This window comes from Muntiacus reevesi, chromosome 1, assembly GCF_963930625.1.
Source record: "Muntiacus reevesi chromosome 1, mMunRee1.1, whole genome shotgun sequence".
Lineage (NCBI taxonomy): Eukaryota > Metazoa > Chordata > Mammalia > Artiodactyla > Cervidae > Muntiacus > Muntiacus reevesi.
In genome coordinates, this window is record NC_089249.1 from 158,603,482 (window position 1) to 158,619,613 (window position 16,132).

Genomic DNA, 16,132 nt, shown 5'->3' on the forward strand with positions numbered 1-16,132 from the left:
TACCCATTTCACCCTTCCTCCCATCCCCTTCCTCCCCACCCCTTCCTCCCTCCCCACCCCCTGCTTTTCCCCTCTTAACCACTTCTCGGTCTCTAGAACATCTTTATTTTGCTTTCATTTAAGGTATTTTCACAAGAAACAGAACTCTTGGGTCAATTTATAGTTCTTTCAACACTTTAAAGATGAGTTGTTTCTAATGAGAAGTATGTAGTAATTCTTAGTATGTAATACGTCTTTTCTATTTTAAGATTTGCATCACTGGTTTTCAGAACTTTGAAAATAAATGACTTGGTGTGGTGTGTATTTATTCTGGTTGGGGTCCGTTGAGCTTCTGGGAACTGTGAATTTGTAGTTTTCATCAAATTTGGAAAAAAATGTTAATATAATTTTATTTATTTATTTTTGCCTGTGTTGGGTCTCCATTGATTTGCATGGGCTTTCTCTAGTTGCAGTGCAAGGGGGCTACCCTTAGTTGCAGTGTGCGGGCTTCTCATTGCAGTGGCTTCTCTTGTTGTAAAGCACAGGCTGTAGGTACCTGGGCTTCAGTAGTTGCAGCATGTGGGCTCAGTGGTTGTGGCACACAGGCTTAACTGCTCTGTGACACGTGAAATCTTCCCAGACCAGGTATCAAACCCACATCCCCTTTGGAAGGCAGATTCTTATCCACTGAACCACCAGGAAAGTCCAAATGTGGAAAATTTTAATCATTACTGCTTCAGATACTTGTTCTTGCCCCTCCATTAATCCCTTCCCCTCTTTTCTGGGCCATTTGATGTAGTGCCTCAGCTTACTTTTCCTGTGTTCATTTATTTTTAGTGTTTCCTTTCTCTTGTGCTTCAGTTTTTATACTTTCTTTTGTTATGTATTCAAGAATATTCCGGTACACTCATTTTTCCTTCTTTAGCAGCATCTAATCTTTTGTTAATCTTGTCCAGTGAATTTTTTATTTCAGATATTGTATTTTTAAGCTTTGGAAATTATATGTGATTCGTATTTATATTTTCTACTTCCTTTCTCATCATGTTGATTGCCATTAAACCCTTGAGCATATTTGTAATAGCAGTTTCAATGTCTTTGTCTACTGTCTTATCATCTCTGTCATTCTGGGTCTGTTTAATTTTTTTTAATTAAAGTATAGTTGATTTACAATGTGTTAGTTTCAGGAGTACAGCACTGTGATACAGCCATGTATATATATATGTTCTTTTTCAGATTCTTTTCCTTTTAGGTTATTATAAAATATTGAGTATAGATCCCTGAGCTATATAGTAGGTCCTTGTTGGTTATCTATTTTATATATAGTAATGTGTACATGTTAATCCCGAACTCTTAATTTATCCCTTCCCTTCTTTGGTAACTTTTCCCCTTTGGTAGCCACAACTTTTACTTTCTATGTCTTTAGGTCTATTTCTGTTTTGTAAATAAGTTCATATATATATAATTTCCACATACAGGCATTATCATGTGATATTTGTCTTTGTCTAGTTTCTTTCACTTTAGTCTGATAATGTCTAGGTTTACCCATCTTGCTGCAAATGGCATTATTTCATTCTGTTTTGTGGCTGAGTAATATTCTGTTGTATATACATACCACATCTTTATCCATTCATCTGTAGATGGACATTTAGGTTGCTCCCATGTCTTGGGTATTGTAAATAGTGCTGCAGTGGGCATCGAGGTACATGTATCTTTTTGAATTATAGTTTTCTCCAGATACATGCCCAAGAGTCTGTTTACTATTTTTCTCCTGGTCACATTTACCTTCTTCTTTGTATGTCTGGCAGTTTTTTATTTTTTTTACTGAGCACTTGGTATTGTGAAATTTACATTGCTAAATGCTGGATTTTGCTGTCTTCTTTAAAATGTCTTGGAATTTGTTCTGGCAGGCACTCAGGGTTTTTGTGTGTTTTTCAATCAGCTTGATCCTTTCAAGGTTCCTTTTTTAAAGATTTGTTATAGCCTATCTTGAGTAGCTTCTCTTTATGGCTAGTTTTAGCCCTGGAGAGGTATCCCTTTCTGGAGTTCAAGTTGAATGGGAATTCTCCACAATAGCTGGTCAAAACTCAAACATCTCCTAGCCCTCTGCTTACAGCTTTGGGAATTACTTAGTTTACAGTTACCCAGTAGTTGCCTGGGTATGTGAAGTTTCATTCTACTCATTTGCAGCTTAGTATTCAGCAACACACTTAAGCATCCTCTAAGATGAATTAAGAGCTGGCTCTCTCTGGTAACTCCTTCCTTTTTATGATAAAACAAGATAGTAACATTTTGCTAAATATTCACTAAAATCTGAGTAATGAGTTTAGGGCTGTTCACTGTAAAATTTCAACTTTTGTTGTTTGTTTGAAAACTTAATCGATGTTTGAAAATGATTGGATTACATACAACAAATATAGTACTCTCATGTACAGTAAATCCCCTACATATGAACAAGTTCTGTTCCATGAGCACATTCAAAAGTCCAATTTGTAAGTTCAACAAAGTTAGCCTAGGCACCCAACTAACACAATCAGCTGTATAGTACTATACTAATAGGGTTAGAATACTTTATACACAAATAATACATTAAAAAACAAAAAATAAACAAAATAGTTTTAATCTCACAGTAGAGTACCTTGAAAAGTATAGTAGTACAGTACATACATACAGGGGCTGGCATCAAGTGAACAGACAAAAAGTGATACTGATTGGAGGAGGGAGAGGAGATAGCAGAGCTGAAGGATCATCAGCAATAGGAGATGGAGGGCAAGCTGCAATTTCACTCACACATGATGTTGATGGCACAGATTCTGGTTCTTTGCTGGATTCAATTCTATCTGCTCTCTTGAAAAAATGATCCAGTGATGTCTGGGTAGTAGCTCTTTTTTCTCATCATAGATGACCCCGTAGCACTAGACTGCATTCTGAACAACTGTTGCAGGCTGTTCTATGTACTCTTCTATGTACTCTTCTATGTTTGGGTCAAAAATTCACCTCAAAAACTAACGTGCCTCCTCAAAGAAAACCCCCCTCCATTTCCTGTGTCATAATTCTCTTCAGTTCTTCACTTAGTTCTTTTACCTCTTTCCTCTCTTCGTCCTTTATCTGGGCCTCCAATTCTATCAGATTTCCTTCTCCTGTTGCACAAGAGCTTAATGAAATCGTCCCCTTACAGATCTAGCTCCAGCTTCTCACTGAGGGTCACTGAGTTGCTGAAGACCTCTTTGGACTCTTCATCCACCTTCTCAAATCCTTGAAAATCATGAACAAACTGTGGGCAAAGTTTCTTCCAAACCACATTCATGACAGCAGTGACTTCATGCCAAGCAAAGTCAGTTTGTTTTTTTTTTTAGTGGCCTTGTAGATGTTACAGTCCTTTCAAAATTAACACAAGGTTGTTCCTAATTCATCATTCACCTTTATATCTGATGAAAAATGTGATGGAAAGTCACTCTAACTCCCTTGTCCATAGGTTGGATGAGCGACATAGTATTTGATGACAGATGCACTGCTTTGACGTTGGGATGAGAGCCATCCATGAATGGGGTGACCCAGAGTATTGTCAAGCAGCAAAAGACTATTGAATAGGGCGTACCTTCCAAGCAATATTTCTCTACCTCTGGGATAAAGTGGTGGAAATATCAGTTCTGAAAAATGGTCTGTGAAACCCAGGCTTTGGAGTTACTATTTCACACAACAAGGAGAGCCTTTGGCTATGTTTTTAAGGGCTTTTGGGTTCTCTGAATGATAAACGAGGAGAAACTTCAGCTTCAAATCACTGGAAACATTGCCACCAAACAACAGAGTTAGCCTATCCTTTGCTGCTTTATCGTCTGGCATCAACTTTTCCTCCTTACTGATGTAACTTTGATCTGGAATCCTCTTCCAATACAGTCCTGTCTCATCCACATTAAAAAACCTCCTCAGGTAAATAAGTGCCTTCACCAGTAATTTCTTGAAGCATTTCAGTAAATTCCCGGGCAGCTACCATATCTGCACTTGCTGCCTCACCACTTACTTTTACATTGTAAAGATTGGTTCTAGCCTTGGACCGATGAAACCTGCCACATATAGTATTAAAAGATGTGCTCTCTGATTCTTCACTGTGTTTCTTCTTCAAGTCTTCATAAAGGCTTTTAGCTTTCTCTTGAATCAATATTAAGCTAAGCAGAACTTGACAGTGTTGTTGATCCTGCATCCACACACCGAGAAATTTTTCTATCGCTTTTCTACATTTCTTTGATATTATTGTTGGCAATATTAGCACAGATTTCACATGTTCCATGATCTTGTTCTTTAGAATAGTGCAATTCATGTTATAAGAACAAGTGACATCTACTATCTTTTCATCTCACCCCACCCTCAATTATTTTCACTTTTGTTTCCATTGTTATTGCTTGGTGCTTCTTAGCAGTACCAGCTACATTACTGCTGCTTTTACACTTGCTTCTGGACATCCTGTGCTTGAAATAAAGATACTGCACTACTGTACTATACAGTACACAAAAGCACAACCACTTGTAGAGGATGCATGCATGTGACAACGTATGCCAGACATGTGAACTTACCTGATTGGACATGCAAACACATGTTCACATCTTTGAAAGTTCAAAACTTGAAGGTTCATATGAAGGGAACTTACTATACTTAGGTATTTGGGAGGATTATACGTAACTGTTGACGTGGGTTCTAAGTCAGAAATGGTTGGAAGATGCTGGCCGTTCCTGTAGCTAGGACAATAGGCTCGAAGAGCTTCTAAATTTAAGTGGCCCTTTGCCCCACTTTTTCCAAACACAATCCATCAGATTCTCAGAAGCTCCATTACCATGCATGCCTGTGAAGCCTCAGTCTTGCAGGCTATATTGAATATCAGTCTGCTGATTACTTCTGAAGCACAAAGCACTCATTTCTGGCATGGCTCACTTTCTGTGTATGATTATTTACATATAGGTCTTTCTCATGTGCAAACTAAAGGTTGCAAACTAGTGAGCTAAAGCACCAGCCCATAGGTGTGTTTTATTTAGCCTAATGCTTTGAAAAGTTAGTTGTTCACATTTAACAACTGGGAGATTTCACATAAAACAAGTGATCTGGCAACACTGGTTGTGCCTTTCTACAAAGCAACAGTTGACTGCAGTATAAAGGCAATTTTCCAGGGCCTGGAGGGCCTGCTTCCCTCATTTATCACTCAGATGCAACTTCTAGTCCTCTGCTGTCTAACATAGTAACCGCACAGGACTATTGAACATAAATTAATTCAAACAGTTATAATTAAATAAAATTTAAAATTCAGTACCTGTCACATTAGTCACATTAGCATATTGGACAATGCAGAAGAGAACTTTGTCATCACTGCACACTGCTCTATTGAACAGTGCTGACCTAGCCTGTCTTCCCAATTGGAACAGGGAACATTTTTGCCTATCCCTTAGGCAACATACTTTATTAGTGATAACTGTGGAGCCTCATCACAATTTACTGTTGTTATGGGGAAATGTGCCAAGTTCTAACTCTAGACATAGGCTTATGGATGGTTCACAGGACTACAAGTTGGCCTCTATTCCACATGCTTGGAACTTACTACAATGTTTTTGTTTTTAATAATTCCAAGCTTTAACATTAAGTCACTGTCATCTAATTCTGTTTAAGTTTTACCAACTGTCCCAGTAATATCCTTAACAAAAGGATCCAGGTTACAGTCACATGTTGCATGTGTTGTTGTCTCCTGTGTGAAATGGTTCAGCAATCTTCCTTGACTATCACACCCTTGACACAAGTAAGGATTATTTTGTACACTGTACTATTTTATAGAATGTTCCTCAATTTATATGGTTGGATTTATCTTACCTATTTCTTACAGGAATCTGTGATGCTGTGTTCTTCTTATTGCTGCCTATAGGAGGTCCATTTATCTGTCCCATTATGGATTATGTCAGCTTTCATCTGTCTGCTAGACTTCTCCAGTGTACTTTCTCCTTTAATAAAATATATATCCCCTTACCAAACTTTCAGTTGATTCACTTACTTATATAATTAGTATGATTGATGGATTTCTGCTTTATTCAGTGAGTTATAATCCACTACCTTCATGTTTTTAATGCTCAAGTTGTCCCAGATTTGGCTAGGGGTTTTATGTACTTTTGATATGTCCCTATCATTCTTTGAGCACTTCCTTCTCTCTGAATCAAATGTTCAGGTTGATCTTATACTTTCCCCACCCCAGGCTTGGAATCACCCATTTCTCCAAGCCCTGGATCCTTTGACTGGATAATAAAGCCCTCTTGTGGGCCAAAGTGAAGAATGTATATATTCCCTACATATACACATTGGCATCTGTATTTACTTACATTGAAATTTGTATTTATTTAGTTCATACCAATAAGAATACTGCAGGCTTCATTCTGGTTTTATCCTCTTCTATATTCATAACTCCATTTTCTGCTAGCTCTCATTATCTCCAATATAGCAACTTACTGGATCAATTCCCCCTGTGTCTATGTACCCAATCTCCCATTGCCAGCACTGCCTGGCCAGGTCCTCTTTCCTCACCCTGTTTAGACTCCAGTACCCCTCTCTTGATGAAAGTGAAAGAGGAGAGTGAAAAAGTTGGCTTAAAGCTCAACATTCGGAAAACTAAGATCATGGCATCTGGTCTCATCACTTCATGGGAAATAGATGGGGAAACAGTGGAAGCAGTGTCAGACTTTATTTTTGGGGGCTCCAAAATCACTGCAGATGGTGACTGCAGTCATGAAATTAAAAGACGCTTACTCCTTGGAAGGAAAGTTATGACCAACCTAGATAGCAGAGACATTAAAAAGAAATATTAAAAAGCAGAGACATTACTTTGCCAACAAAGGTCCATCTAGTCAAGGCCATGGTTTTTCCAGTAGTCATGAATGGATGTGAGAGTTGGACTGTGAAGAAAGCTGAGTGCCAAAAAATTGATGCTTTTGAACTGTGGTGTTGGAGAAGACCCTTGAGACTCCCTTGGACTGCAAGGAGATCCAACGGGTCCATCCGAAAGGAGACCAGTCCTGGGTGTTCATTGGAAGGACTGATGCTGAAGCTGAAACTCCAATACTTTGGCCACCTCATGTAAAGAGTTGACTCATTGGAAAAGACCCTGATGCTGGGAGGGATTGGGGGCAGGAGGAGAAGGGGATGACAGAGGATGAGATGGCTGGATGGCATCACTGACTCGATGGGCATGAGTTTGAGTAAACTCAGAGTTGGTGATGGACAGGGAGGCCTGGCGTGCTGATTCATGGGGTCGCAAAGAGTCGGACACGACTGAGTGACAGAACTGAACTGAACTGAACCCCTCTCCACTCTCCCTTAAAAAACAGTATTTTTAAAGAAAAGCAATCTTGTTGGACACTGAGACCAAAAACTGTTTGCTGTTATTTTTTTGGCTGTGCTGTATAGCTTGCAGGATCTTAGTTCCCCGACCAGACACTGAACCTGTGCCCAACTGCTGGGGAAACTCGAAGCCCTAACCACTGGACTGCCAAGGGAATTCCCAAGACACTTTTGAGATAAAAGAAACTTTCATATGAACTGAGTATTTAATGATATTAAGCAATTAGTGTTACTAATGCCAAAGTAAAATTTTTAAATGTCCTTATTATTGCTAGGTAATGAGTACATGGGGGTCGATGATTATTCTATCTATCCTCATGCTTAAAATTTTTAAATTAAAAAAAAAAGAAGGCAAGACTGCTGATCATTGGACTTTATTAAGATGAAATCACTGATAATTACACAGAAATTACTTGCCTAAGCCAAAATCCTTGAGATTCACGTGAACTTAGTTACACAAATAAACATCATGTTCAAAACCATGAGGAAATATCCTAATGCCCAGGTGATGAAGGCTGGGTTGAATAAATCTGCACACTTATTTCAAGCTGTTAAACAGTTTGTGGGCCACCTAGATGGGGGAAAGAAAAGGATGTCATCAATTGGCATGTTTAATGTCATGAATTACAAGGCTCTTCATAACCTGGAGCAGCACTGCCTCTTCCCTAACTACTCACCTTCTCACTCTTCTTGAGCCCTAACGAACTCCCCTCAGTTACTAGAATACTTTCTTCTTAACTGGGAATCTCTTTCCCACTTTTTCATCTTTTAATTTTCCTTTAAAACCTAAACTACATATTTAGGTTTTAACAAGCTCCTGTCCTTCCTGTCTTTCCCAAAGAAACATGACTCCCAATCACAGTGCATACTAATTCAACAAATATTTATAAAACATCTACTATATGCCAGATACCATTCTAGACTCTGAGTCACTACGGTAAACAAGACAGTATCTGTGTCCTATAGAACTTAAGAGGACAACGAGAGAAATATACGTATAACTTCTGGTAGTGATAAATGCTATGAGGAAAATAAAATGGTGGGGGGAAGGAACAGCAACTTGCCTTAAGTAATTCACATTGTTCTACAATCATCAACCTCCAGAACTTTTCCATTTTCCCAAACTAAAACTCTATACCCATTAAATAAAGGCAACTACCATTCAATTTTCTATCTCAGTGAATTGTACTACTCTAGGTTCCTCATATAAGTAGAAAATTTGTTCTTTTGTGTTTGACTGATTTCACTTAGCACGTTTTCAAGGTTCACCTATGCTGTAGCATGTATCAGTTTCCTTCCATTTTAAGACTCAATAATATCCCATTGTATGTACATACTACATTTTGTTTATCCACCCCACCAACAGACATGTTTTTTGAGTACCATACTTATTTCTTTTTATTGCCAAATAGTATTCCTTTATATGGATACATCAAGTTTTATTTATCAGCTAGTGGACATTTATATTGTTTCCAACTGTGCCTGTTATGAATAATGCTTCTATAAATATTTGTGTAGAAATGTTTTCATTTGTCTTGGGTGTACACCTAGGAGTAGAATTGCTGGGTCATATGTTAACTCTAAGTTTAACCTTTTGAAGAACTGCCAGACCTTTCAATAAGGCTGTACCAATATACATTCCCATAGGTAGTGTATATGAGGTTTCTAGTTTCTCCACATCACCAACACTTATTTCTTAAGATATAGAAAGCAGTATGTTAAGTATTTTGTATATAAGTTTTCCCTCTTTCCACTAAAATCACGTTGAAAAAAAGCTGTATGAATAATTATAAACTAGAGGATGGATAAAATATGAATATACATCAATGGAAAGGAATATAATGCTCCTTCATATTTTATATGTAAATGTGTTATGTTATTATGATTTCATTTTGTTTAAGAATGTTAGCTTATATAAGAAAACATGTTTATCTCTAGACAGTATGACTTCAGTTGGGTTTTTGTTCTTATTTATTAAAAAAAAAAAACTCCAGGGAATTCCTTGGCAGTGGGTCCAGTGGTTGGCTAGAATTCCATGCTTCTACTGCAGCATGCACAGGATCGATCCTTGGTCAGGAAACCCTGCAAAATGTGCAGCATGGCATGGCCAAACAAAATTTTCTTTAGCTGTCAGAATGTGTTTATAGGAGCTGTGTACAAATATGTATGCATGTGCATTTGTATGTTTGCACTGTATTTTTGCACATTAAAATACCTAAATTGGGATTGCTGAAGCATAAATTATGATAGTGGAGGTCATTAACTATTTTGTGGGGAGTTATTTACCATCCCCCTTCACCCATTTCTCCCCATATTTTTTTATTTTATAGCCATCCTGAGGTGTGAAGGGATATCTCGTGGTTTTGATTTGCATTTCCCTGAAAGCTAATGGTGTTAGGCATCTTTTCATATACTTATTAGCCACCCAATTTTAACATAAACAATCATATCAAACTTTGCCTACCCTGTACTTTATTAAAATACCTTACTGTTACATATGTGAGGGAGTCAAAAACAAGTTTAAAAAAAAAAAACTTTTTTACCAACTCTTATGTACAAGACACAATGGAGGATATATATTAAAGAATAGCCTTTTGTACTTAAAATACAGAATCCAGTTTTCCTACTGCTTAGCAGTGTACACTGGAACATCACATCTCTTTTCTGAGCCTCAGTTTTTTATCTGTAAAATGGGAATATCTATCTTCAGTGAATCATAGGATTATGTAAGATTATGTATGTAAAATGCTCAGCATTGTCCTGCTCCTAGGATGGAAAGAAAGGTGGTCATCACCAAGTCTTCCCTGGCCACTATAAGCATTCCCCTTCCGGATTTCAGGCTGACTTACACAGTGGTCCCTTGCATGCAAGAAGTCAAAGAGCTCCTCTGTGCAGTCCTCCTCTGTCTGTGACCTGGAGGATACACGCTCATCACAGAGCTCTAGCCGCTCCCGAGCCTTCACACATTTCTCCAGCTGCTCGCACTGCTCTCTCACTGTTGTTAGAGGATCCTGGGAGAGAAACACACAAAATGGGGATTTCGGGAGACCCACAAACCACATGCTTTAATACAACCACCAAACCAAGGTGCTGCCTCTGAATTACCGTGCAGAAGGCCAGCTGGCGGAGCCACACTGCCGCCAGTAAGAGCAGAATGGGGTCTCCCATTTAATTCTGATGCTAAGTAGTAGGGGAAAGTTTCACATTCCTGCCTTCCAGGGTTGCCAGTATGCACTGAAAGCCTCAGTCCTATCTGAAAAACAAGGTGATAAAGGAAACCTGGCCAAATTTGAAGGACATCTAGAGGAGGCCTGCCTTGTTTATTATCACATCATTTTGGGATATATAATGTCTGAATTTTAATTCCCCTCACTGGACAACTGGCCTATGCAACCCAGCTGACCAGCTAAAAAGGCCATGTTAACATGGAGAAGGATCATTTAAGATTCCTTCTAGAATTCCTTATTAGATCACAAAGAGCACATGATTGAGTACCAGGCCTTCAAGTTGCTACTGTGCTCTCTGATACCATGATTGTAGAAGCCCCAAACCCAGAAAAGACTCAGCTTCCCAGGCCCACATGCCACAAACACTGAACAGGAGTATTAAAGGATTTTTCCACTCCCATTCTCTCCAAGGTGTTGAGTATCCTTAAAATGCCCTTAGTTTCATGAAACTCAAAACTTTCTTTTACTGAGATGGTTCCAAACCTGAGACAGTTCTTACCACTAATTCCTCTTCCTCTTCTTCCTCCTACAAAATGAAAACAAAATTAATGTCAGCAGCAATTTTATGACATATATATTCACAATCATACTGATGTTGTAATTACTAAGGATAGACAGTATTAGTCATGTTTTAAAATTTGCTGTATTTTATGGTGTTTTGACACTTTAGGAGCCTCGCTAATCCTGGAGACAGCCCCTCCCAGGGCTGCCTAATTTCTACAGTTGGCAAACAACTTGCCAGGGGGCACACATTTCAAAGAAACCAATCCAAAACCCTTCTTACCATCTACCTTTATATAACTTTCCTACACTAAACCAATTATTGCCCCTGTACTAATCACATCAGGGGTAAGTACCAAACAAAAAGGGACCAGCCCAAAGTCGACAGCCTATTAAGAAATTATCCAGGCTTAAACTTGCCAGTATGTCAAGGCTGGATAGTGTCACTCTGCTTATTTAACTTATATGCAGCGTACACTATACAAAATGCCAGGCTGGATGAAGCGCAAGCTGGAATCAAGACTACCGGGAGAAATATCAATAACCTCAGATATGCAAATGACACCACCCTTATGGCAGAAAGAGAAGAGGAACTAAAAAGCCTCTTGAGGAAGGTGAAAGAGGAGAGAAAGCTGGCTTAAAACTCAGCATTCAAAAACAGAAGATCATGGCATCCAGTCCCATCACTTCATGGCAAATAGATGGGCAAACAATGGAACCAGTGACAGATTTTATTTTCCTGGGCTCCAAAATCAATGAAGATGGTGACTGCAGCATTGAAATTAAAAGACGCTTACTCTTTGGAAGAAAAGCTATGACAAACCTAGACAGCGCATTAAAAAGCAGAGATCTTACTTTGCCGTATAGTCAAAGCTATAGTTTTACCAATAGTCATGTATGGATGTGCGAGTTAGACCATAAGGAAGGCTGAGAGCCATTGGTGTTGGAGAAACTGTTTAGAGTCCCTTGGACTGCAAGGAAACGGACTGCAAGGAGATCAAACCAGTCAATCCTAAAGGAAATCAAGCCTGAATATTCATTGGAAGGGCTGATGCTAAAGCTGATGTTTCAATACTTTGGGCACCTGATGGGAAGAAGCGACCCACTGGAAAAGACCCTGATACTGGGAAAGATTGAAGACAGGAGAAGGGGACAAGATGGCATCACCAACTCAATGGACATGAGTTTGAGCAAGCTCGGGAAGACGGTGAAGAACAAGGAAGCCTGGTATGCTGCAGTCCAAGGGGTTGCAAAGAGTCGGACACGACTGAGTGACTGAACAACAACAAAACTTGCCAGAACATGCCTATCCTGCCTCACCTAGTCCTTCTTCGGCTCCTGATTGGTTCTGGCACCTCCCCATGTGGCCCTGGGTGGTATGGCCTGCCCTCTTCTCTTGGGAACTATAGTCAGTCAGTCCAGTCGCTATATATAACTATATATAGTCAGGAACTATAGTAATAAACTTCATTCAAAAACAGTTGTCCTATCTTGGTTATGCTTTGAAGAAGGGTAATAGATATCATACTAGACAGGGTCATTGATATAAACAACTTTACAGGTTATACAATTTAAATAATTTTAAAATAAATTATAAAGTAGTCTAAATTAAAAAAAAAAAGTTGTCTCCATGATTACCTTACCCTACCTGATTAAAACAAGTCCTGAATGGCTGATTCATGTCAATGTATGACAAAAACCACTACAATATTGTAAAGTAATTAGCCTCCAACTAATAAAAATAAATGGAGAAAAAATAAAACAAGTCCTGAGTATATTTAAACAAGGACACAGAATCTCATGTTCATTAGCAACAAACTTAAGTGTGTACAATGCTCTAAAAGTTTATGCACTTTGTATCTGTAATGATTTGATTAATTATAATAGACCCTTAAGGGGCTCCCAGTTTAGTAATAACAAGCACTAATCAAACATTTTCTGATATAGAGTCAAGCTGTCACAGTAAAATTGCCATATCAATTTTAATGTATAGATTTTGCAAATACTATGCTATATGTAATACCTAACTGTATCTATAATGTCTGTCATATATTTATGCTCATTAAATGTTTTAATTACGGGGGAAAAAAAAAGATTCAGGGACTTCCCTGGTGGTCCAGTGGTTAAGAACACACCTTGTAATGCAGGGGATCCATGTTCAACCCCTGATTGAGGAAATAAGATCCCACATGGCTCAAGGTCAAGTAAGCCCACCTGCTGCAACTACTGCACCTGCGTGCTCTGGAACCCACATGCAATGACTATCCCATCGTGCAGCAACTAAGACCCAATGCAACCAAATTAATCAGTCATTCAAGTTGTCAACTGTTCATATGGAATCAGCGTGTGTATGTGTGTCAGCTGCTTAGCCATGTCCAACTCTTTGTGATCCCCTGGACTATAGCCTGCCTGGCTCCTCTGTCCAGGGAATTCTCCAGGCAAGAACAGTGGAGTGGGTTGCCATTTCCTTCTCCAGGGGATCTTCCTTACCCAGGGATTGAACCCAGGTCTCTTGCATTGCAGGCAGATTCTTTACCATCTGAGCTACAGGAAAGTCCCCAACTTAAATATATTTTCTTCTAAATTCTGAGACATACCAGTAGTACCAGAAATAGCTAAATTCCCAAACCAAGTTAGGTAGAAAGCTAACATTTTTTCCTATGTTCTGAATTTGAATTGGGTAAATGAAAATAGCCAAACCTAAACTCTCCTTTAGCCAGAATTTAAAGATAATTTGTCACTGCTTTTTGGCTTGCTGAACTTTCAGGACTCTAAGTACACTATCAATATAAGTGCACCAAAGCTCTACACAACTCCACTCACAAGCTTAAAAACATCAGGCCCTACCTATTATTTCAACCTCAGTTTCTTTTCTTCCAAGGGGTATGGGGGAAAAAAAACTTTGAGAAGAAGAGCACAGTCTTCAATCTGTGGCATAGTAGTGCCTGATCAGTAACTCAACCTGTCAAAAGTAAAGCATTTGCCCGCTGGTGCATGTACATGTCCACGTTTGCAGGAAGGGAAAGAAAATGTATATATATAGAAAAAAAAAATAGTTCAACAATCCCTCACTGTGTTTTCAAAACTCTATACAATCTGCCCCATTCTCTACCATGATCTTTAGGGAAGGGACTAAAGCTTATGAAAACTGGGAGTGAGGGACAGGACAGGTTTCACTGTAATCCAGGCTGCTGATTCTCAAATTAACAAAGGTGTCTTCTAAATGTGAAGTTATTACTTAGGATGTACAGGTCTAGTTTTCCACTAAACAATATTTCTTAACTTTGCTCTTAAAAAAAAAATTCATCCTGAAAGCAGTTATTCAAAAAAACCGAAATCCCATTCTGCCTGAGTTAGAAACCAGAAATCAATATCCTAGAAGCAAGGCCTTTATATCCTTTCCCTATTAGCAGTGTTACTACACTGATTATTTTATTGATCATTTTTGATAATTTTGTGTCAAAAATATCACGGTATATTTTGAGAAAACAAATCCAAATACAAGTCTGAATATGGAATACTTCAGGTAAACTTCATATCAATGATAAAAACCAAGGTCACACTAAATAAAAAGATTCAACCTTCAAGATGTATAGGTTCTTCATAATAAACCTCAGATTTCTTCATTTTAAAACTGACTACTTGTTTACTTTGTTTTCTCATCTACTGCTGTGATGAGCCCTACTGAACTTTCTGGTATACTTCCAGTTGAACCTCCCGAGATTGGCTCCATTTCTTTCTTGTCCTTTTTCTGAAAATAAGACTAGAAAAAATTATGGGATAAACTAGTTCCCAATTATTCTTAACCCATAAACCCAGAACAACTGCAGGGAAGTGACCAAAGAACAAAACATAGGAAATGTGATGGGAAACAAAACCAGCTGGCTTCTGTAAAACCATGTAACACTGTGGCTAAGCCTTGTCTGGAACCACCCTGTTTGAGTTCAATTCCTGGCTCCATGATTTATTAGCTGTGTGTACTCAGATTAGATATTTAACCTCTCTATGCTTGTTTCCTTATGTAAAATGGCAATACTATGACTACCTAATACCTCACAGGGCTATTATGTGGCTTAAATGAATTAGTACATATAAAGCACTTGGAATCGTAAACAGCCAATAAATGATTAGTATTAAACTGGCATTCTCAGTCTGAGAAAGAGCTCCCTCTCTCATCACAGAATTATACCGCACATCCCCACACTGTCCCCAAAGACACTTTTCCCTTCCCCCCACCCAAGGAAAACGAAATCACGTTTTCACAGAAACTAGCCTAAGGCCTGATGCCCGGAATCTCCACAGAAGATATCCCAGGATCCCTGACCCGAGCTGAGGCAGCTTGCTCCCCAAATTCGTCAAACTACAGGCTCTGAACAGCTGATTGACTAAAAACATAAGGACGCCTCATTTTTACAAAAATTTAGTCCACAAAACATTTTTGTTCTCGTTAAACCTTCATCACATTCACATAATGGGAAAGCCGAAGCCCAGAGAAAGCCTAGTCACCTACTTGCCCAAGGTCACCCGACGAACTCTGGGGAAAGGTACGGGGAACCAGCTCTCCCAACCCTGCAAACTCTAGTGGGAAACGGGGGCCCAGAGGGTCCCGTGCATTGGCGGGTGAGGTCCTGAGCCTCAGGGCTGTGAAAGGAGGTCGAGTCATCCGAGAGTCTTACCTCCTTGGGATCTCCGGACCCGGTCAGCATCCTTTGCTCGTCCTCTAGCCCCATGTCCGGCTGCGGTTCTGGACTCAACACAAGCTGCAACAGCGGCACCTATTCCACTTGAGGATCAAAAAGGACTTGTAAGGGTCACTCAGCGGATATCCGGCGATCTGGCCGGAAGTGCGGCAGACTAGTCGTTGTGGCGAACACACGCTCCGATTGGCATGTACTACCGTCCAGAGGCAGGGAGCAGGGAGAGCTGGTATTTGCACCAGAGAAGGATTTGCTAAGGAATATCCTCTTAGTCACACCAGGCCCAAATATGTTGACCTTGGGGAATATTTGAATTATTGATTTCTAAGAAACTTGGGAAGTATGCATAAATACTTGACATTCTTT

At 39.2% G+C, this 16,132-nt stretch overlaps 1 protein-coding gene across 2 annotated transcripts; it reads right to left on the bottom strand.

Annotated features, from left to right (window-relative positions):
• Window positions 1–7,699: 7,699 nt before the first annotated feature.
• UQCRH (ubiquinol-cytochrome c reductase hinge protein) lies at window positions 7,700–15,890 on the bottom strand. Of its 2 annotated transcripts, XM_065913808.1 has the most exons (5): window positions 15,746–15,859; window positions 11,068–11,094; window positions 10,447–10,594; window positions 10,191–10,352; window positions 7,700–7,912 (listed from the first exon to the last, which is right to left on the bottom strand). In XM_065913808.1, the coding sequence occupies exons 3-5, from the start codon at window positions 10,507–10,509 to the stop codon at window positions 7,880–7,882; spliced, it is 258 nt and encodes an 85-aa protein (XP_065769880.1). In that variant the 5' UTR covers window positions 10,510–10,594; window positions 11,068–11,094; window positions 15,746–15,859; the 3' UTR covers window positions 7,700–7,879. The 2 variants fall into 2 exon arrangements, with proteins under 2 accessions (XP_065769880.1, XP_065769875.1); XM_065913803.1 differs by lacking the exon at window positions 10,447–10,594 and having other exon boundaries at window positions 15,746–15,890.
• Window positions 15,891–16,132: the final 242 nt, after the last annotated feature.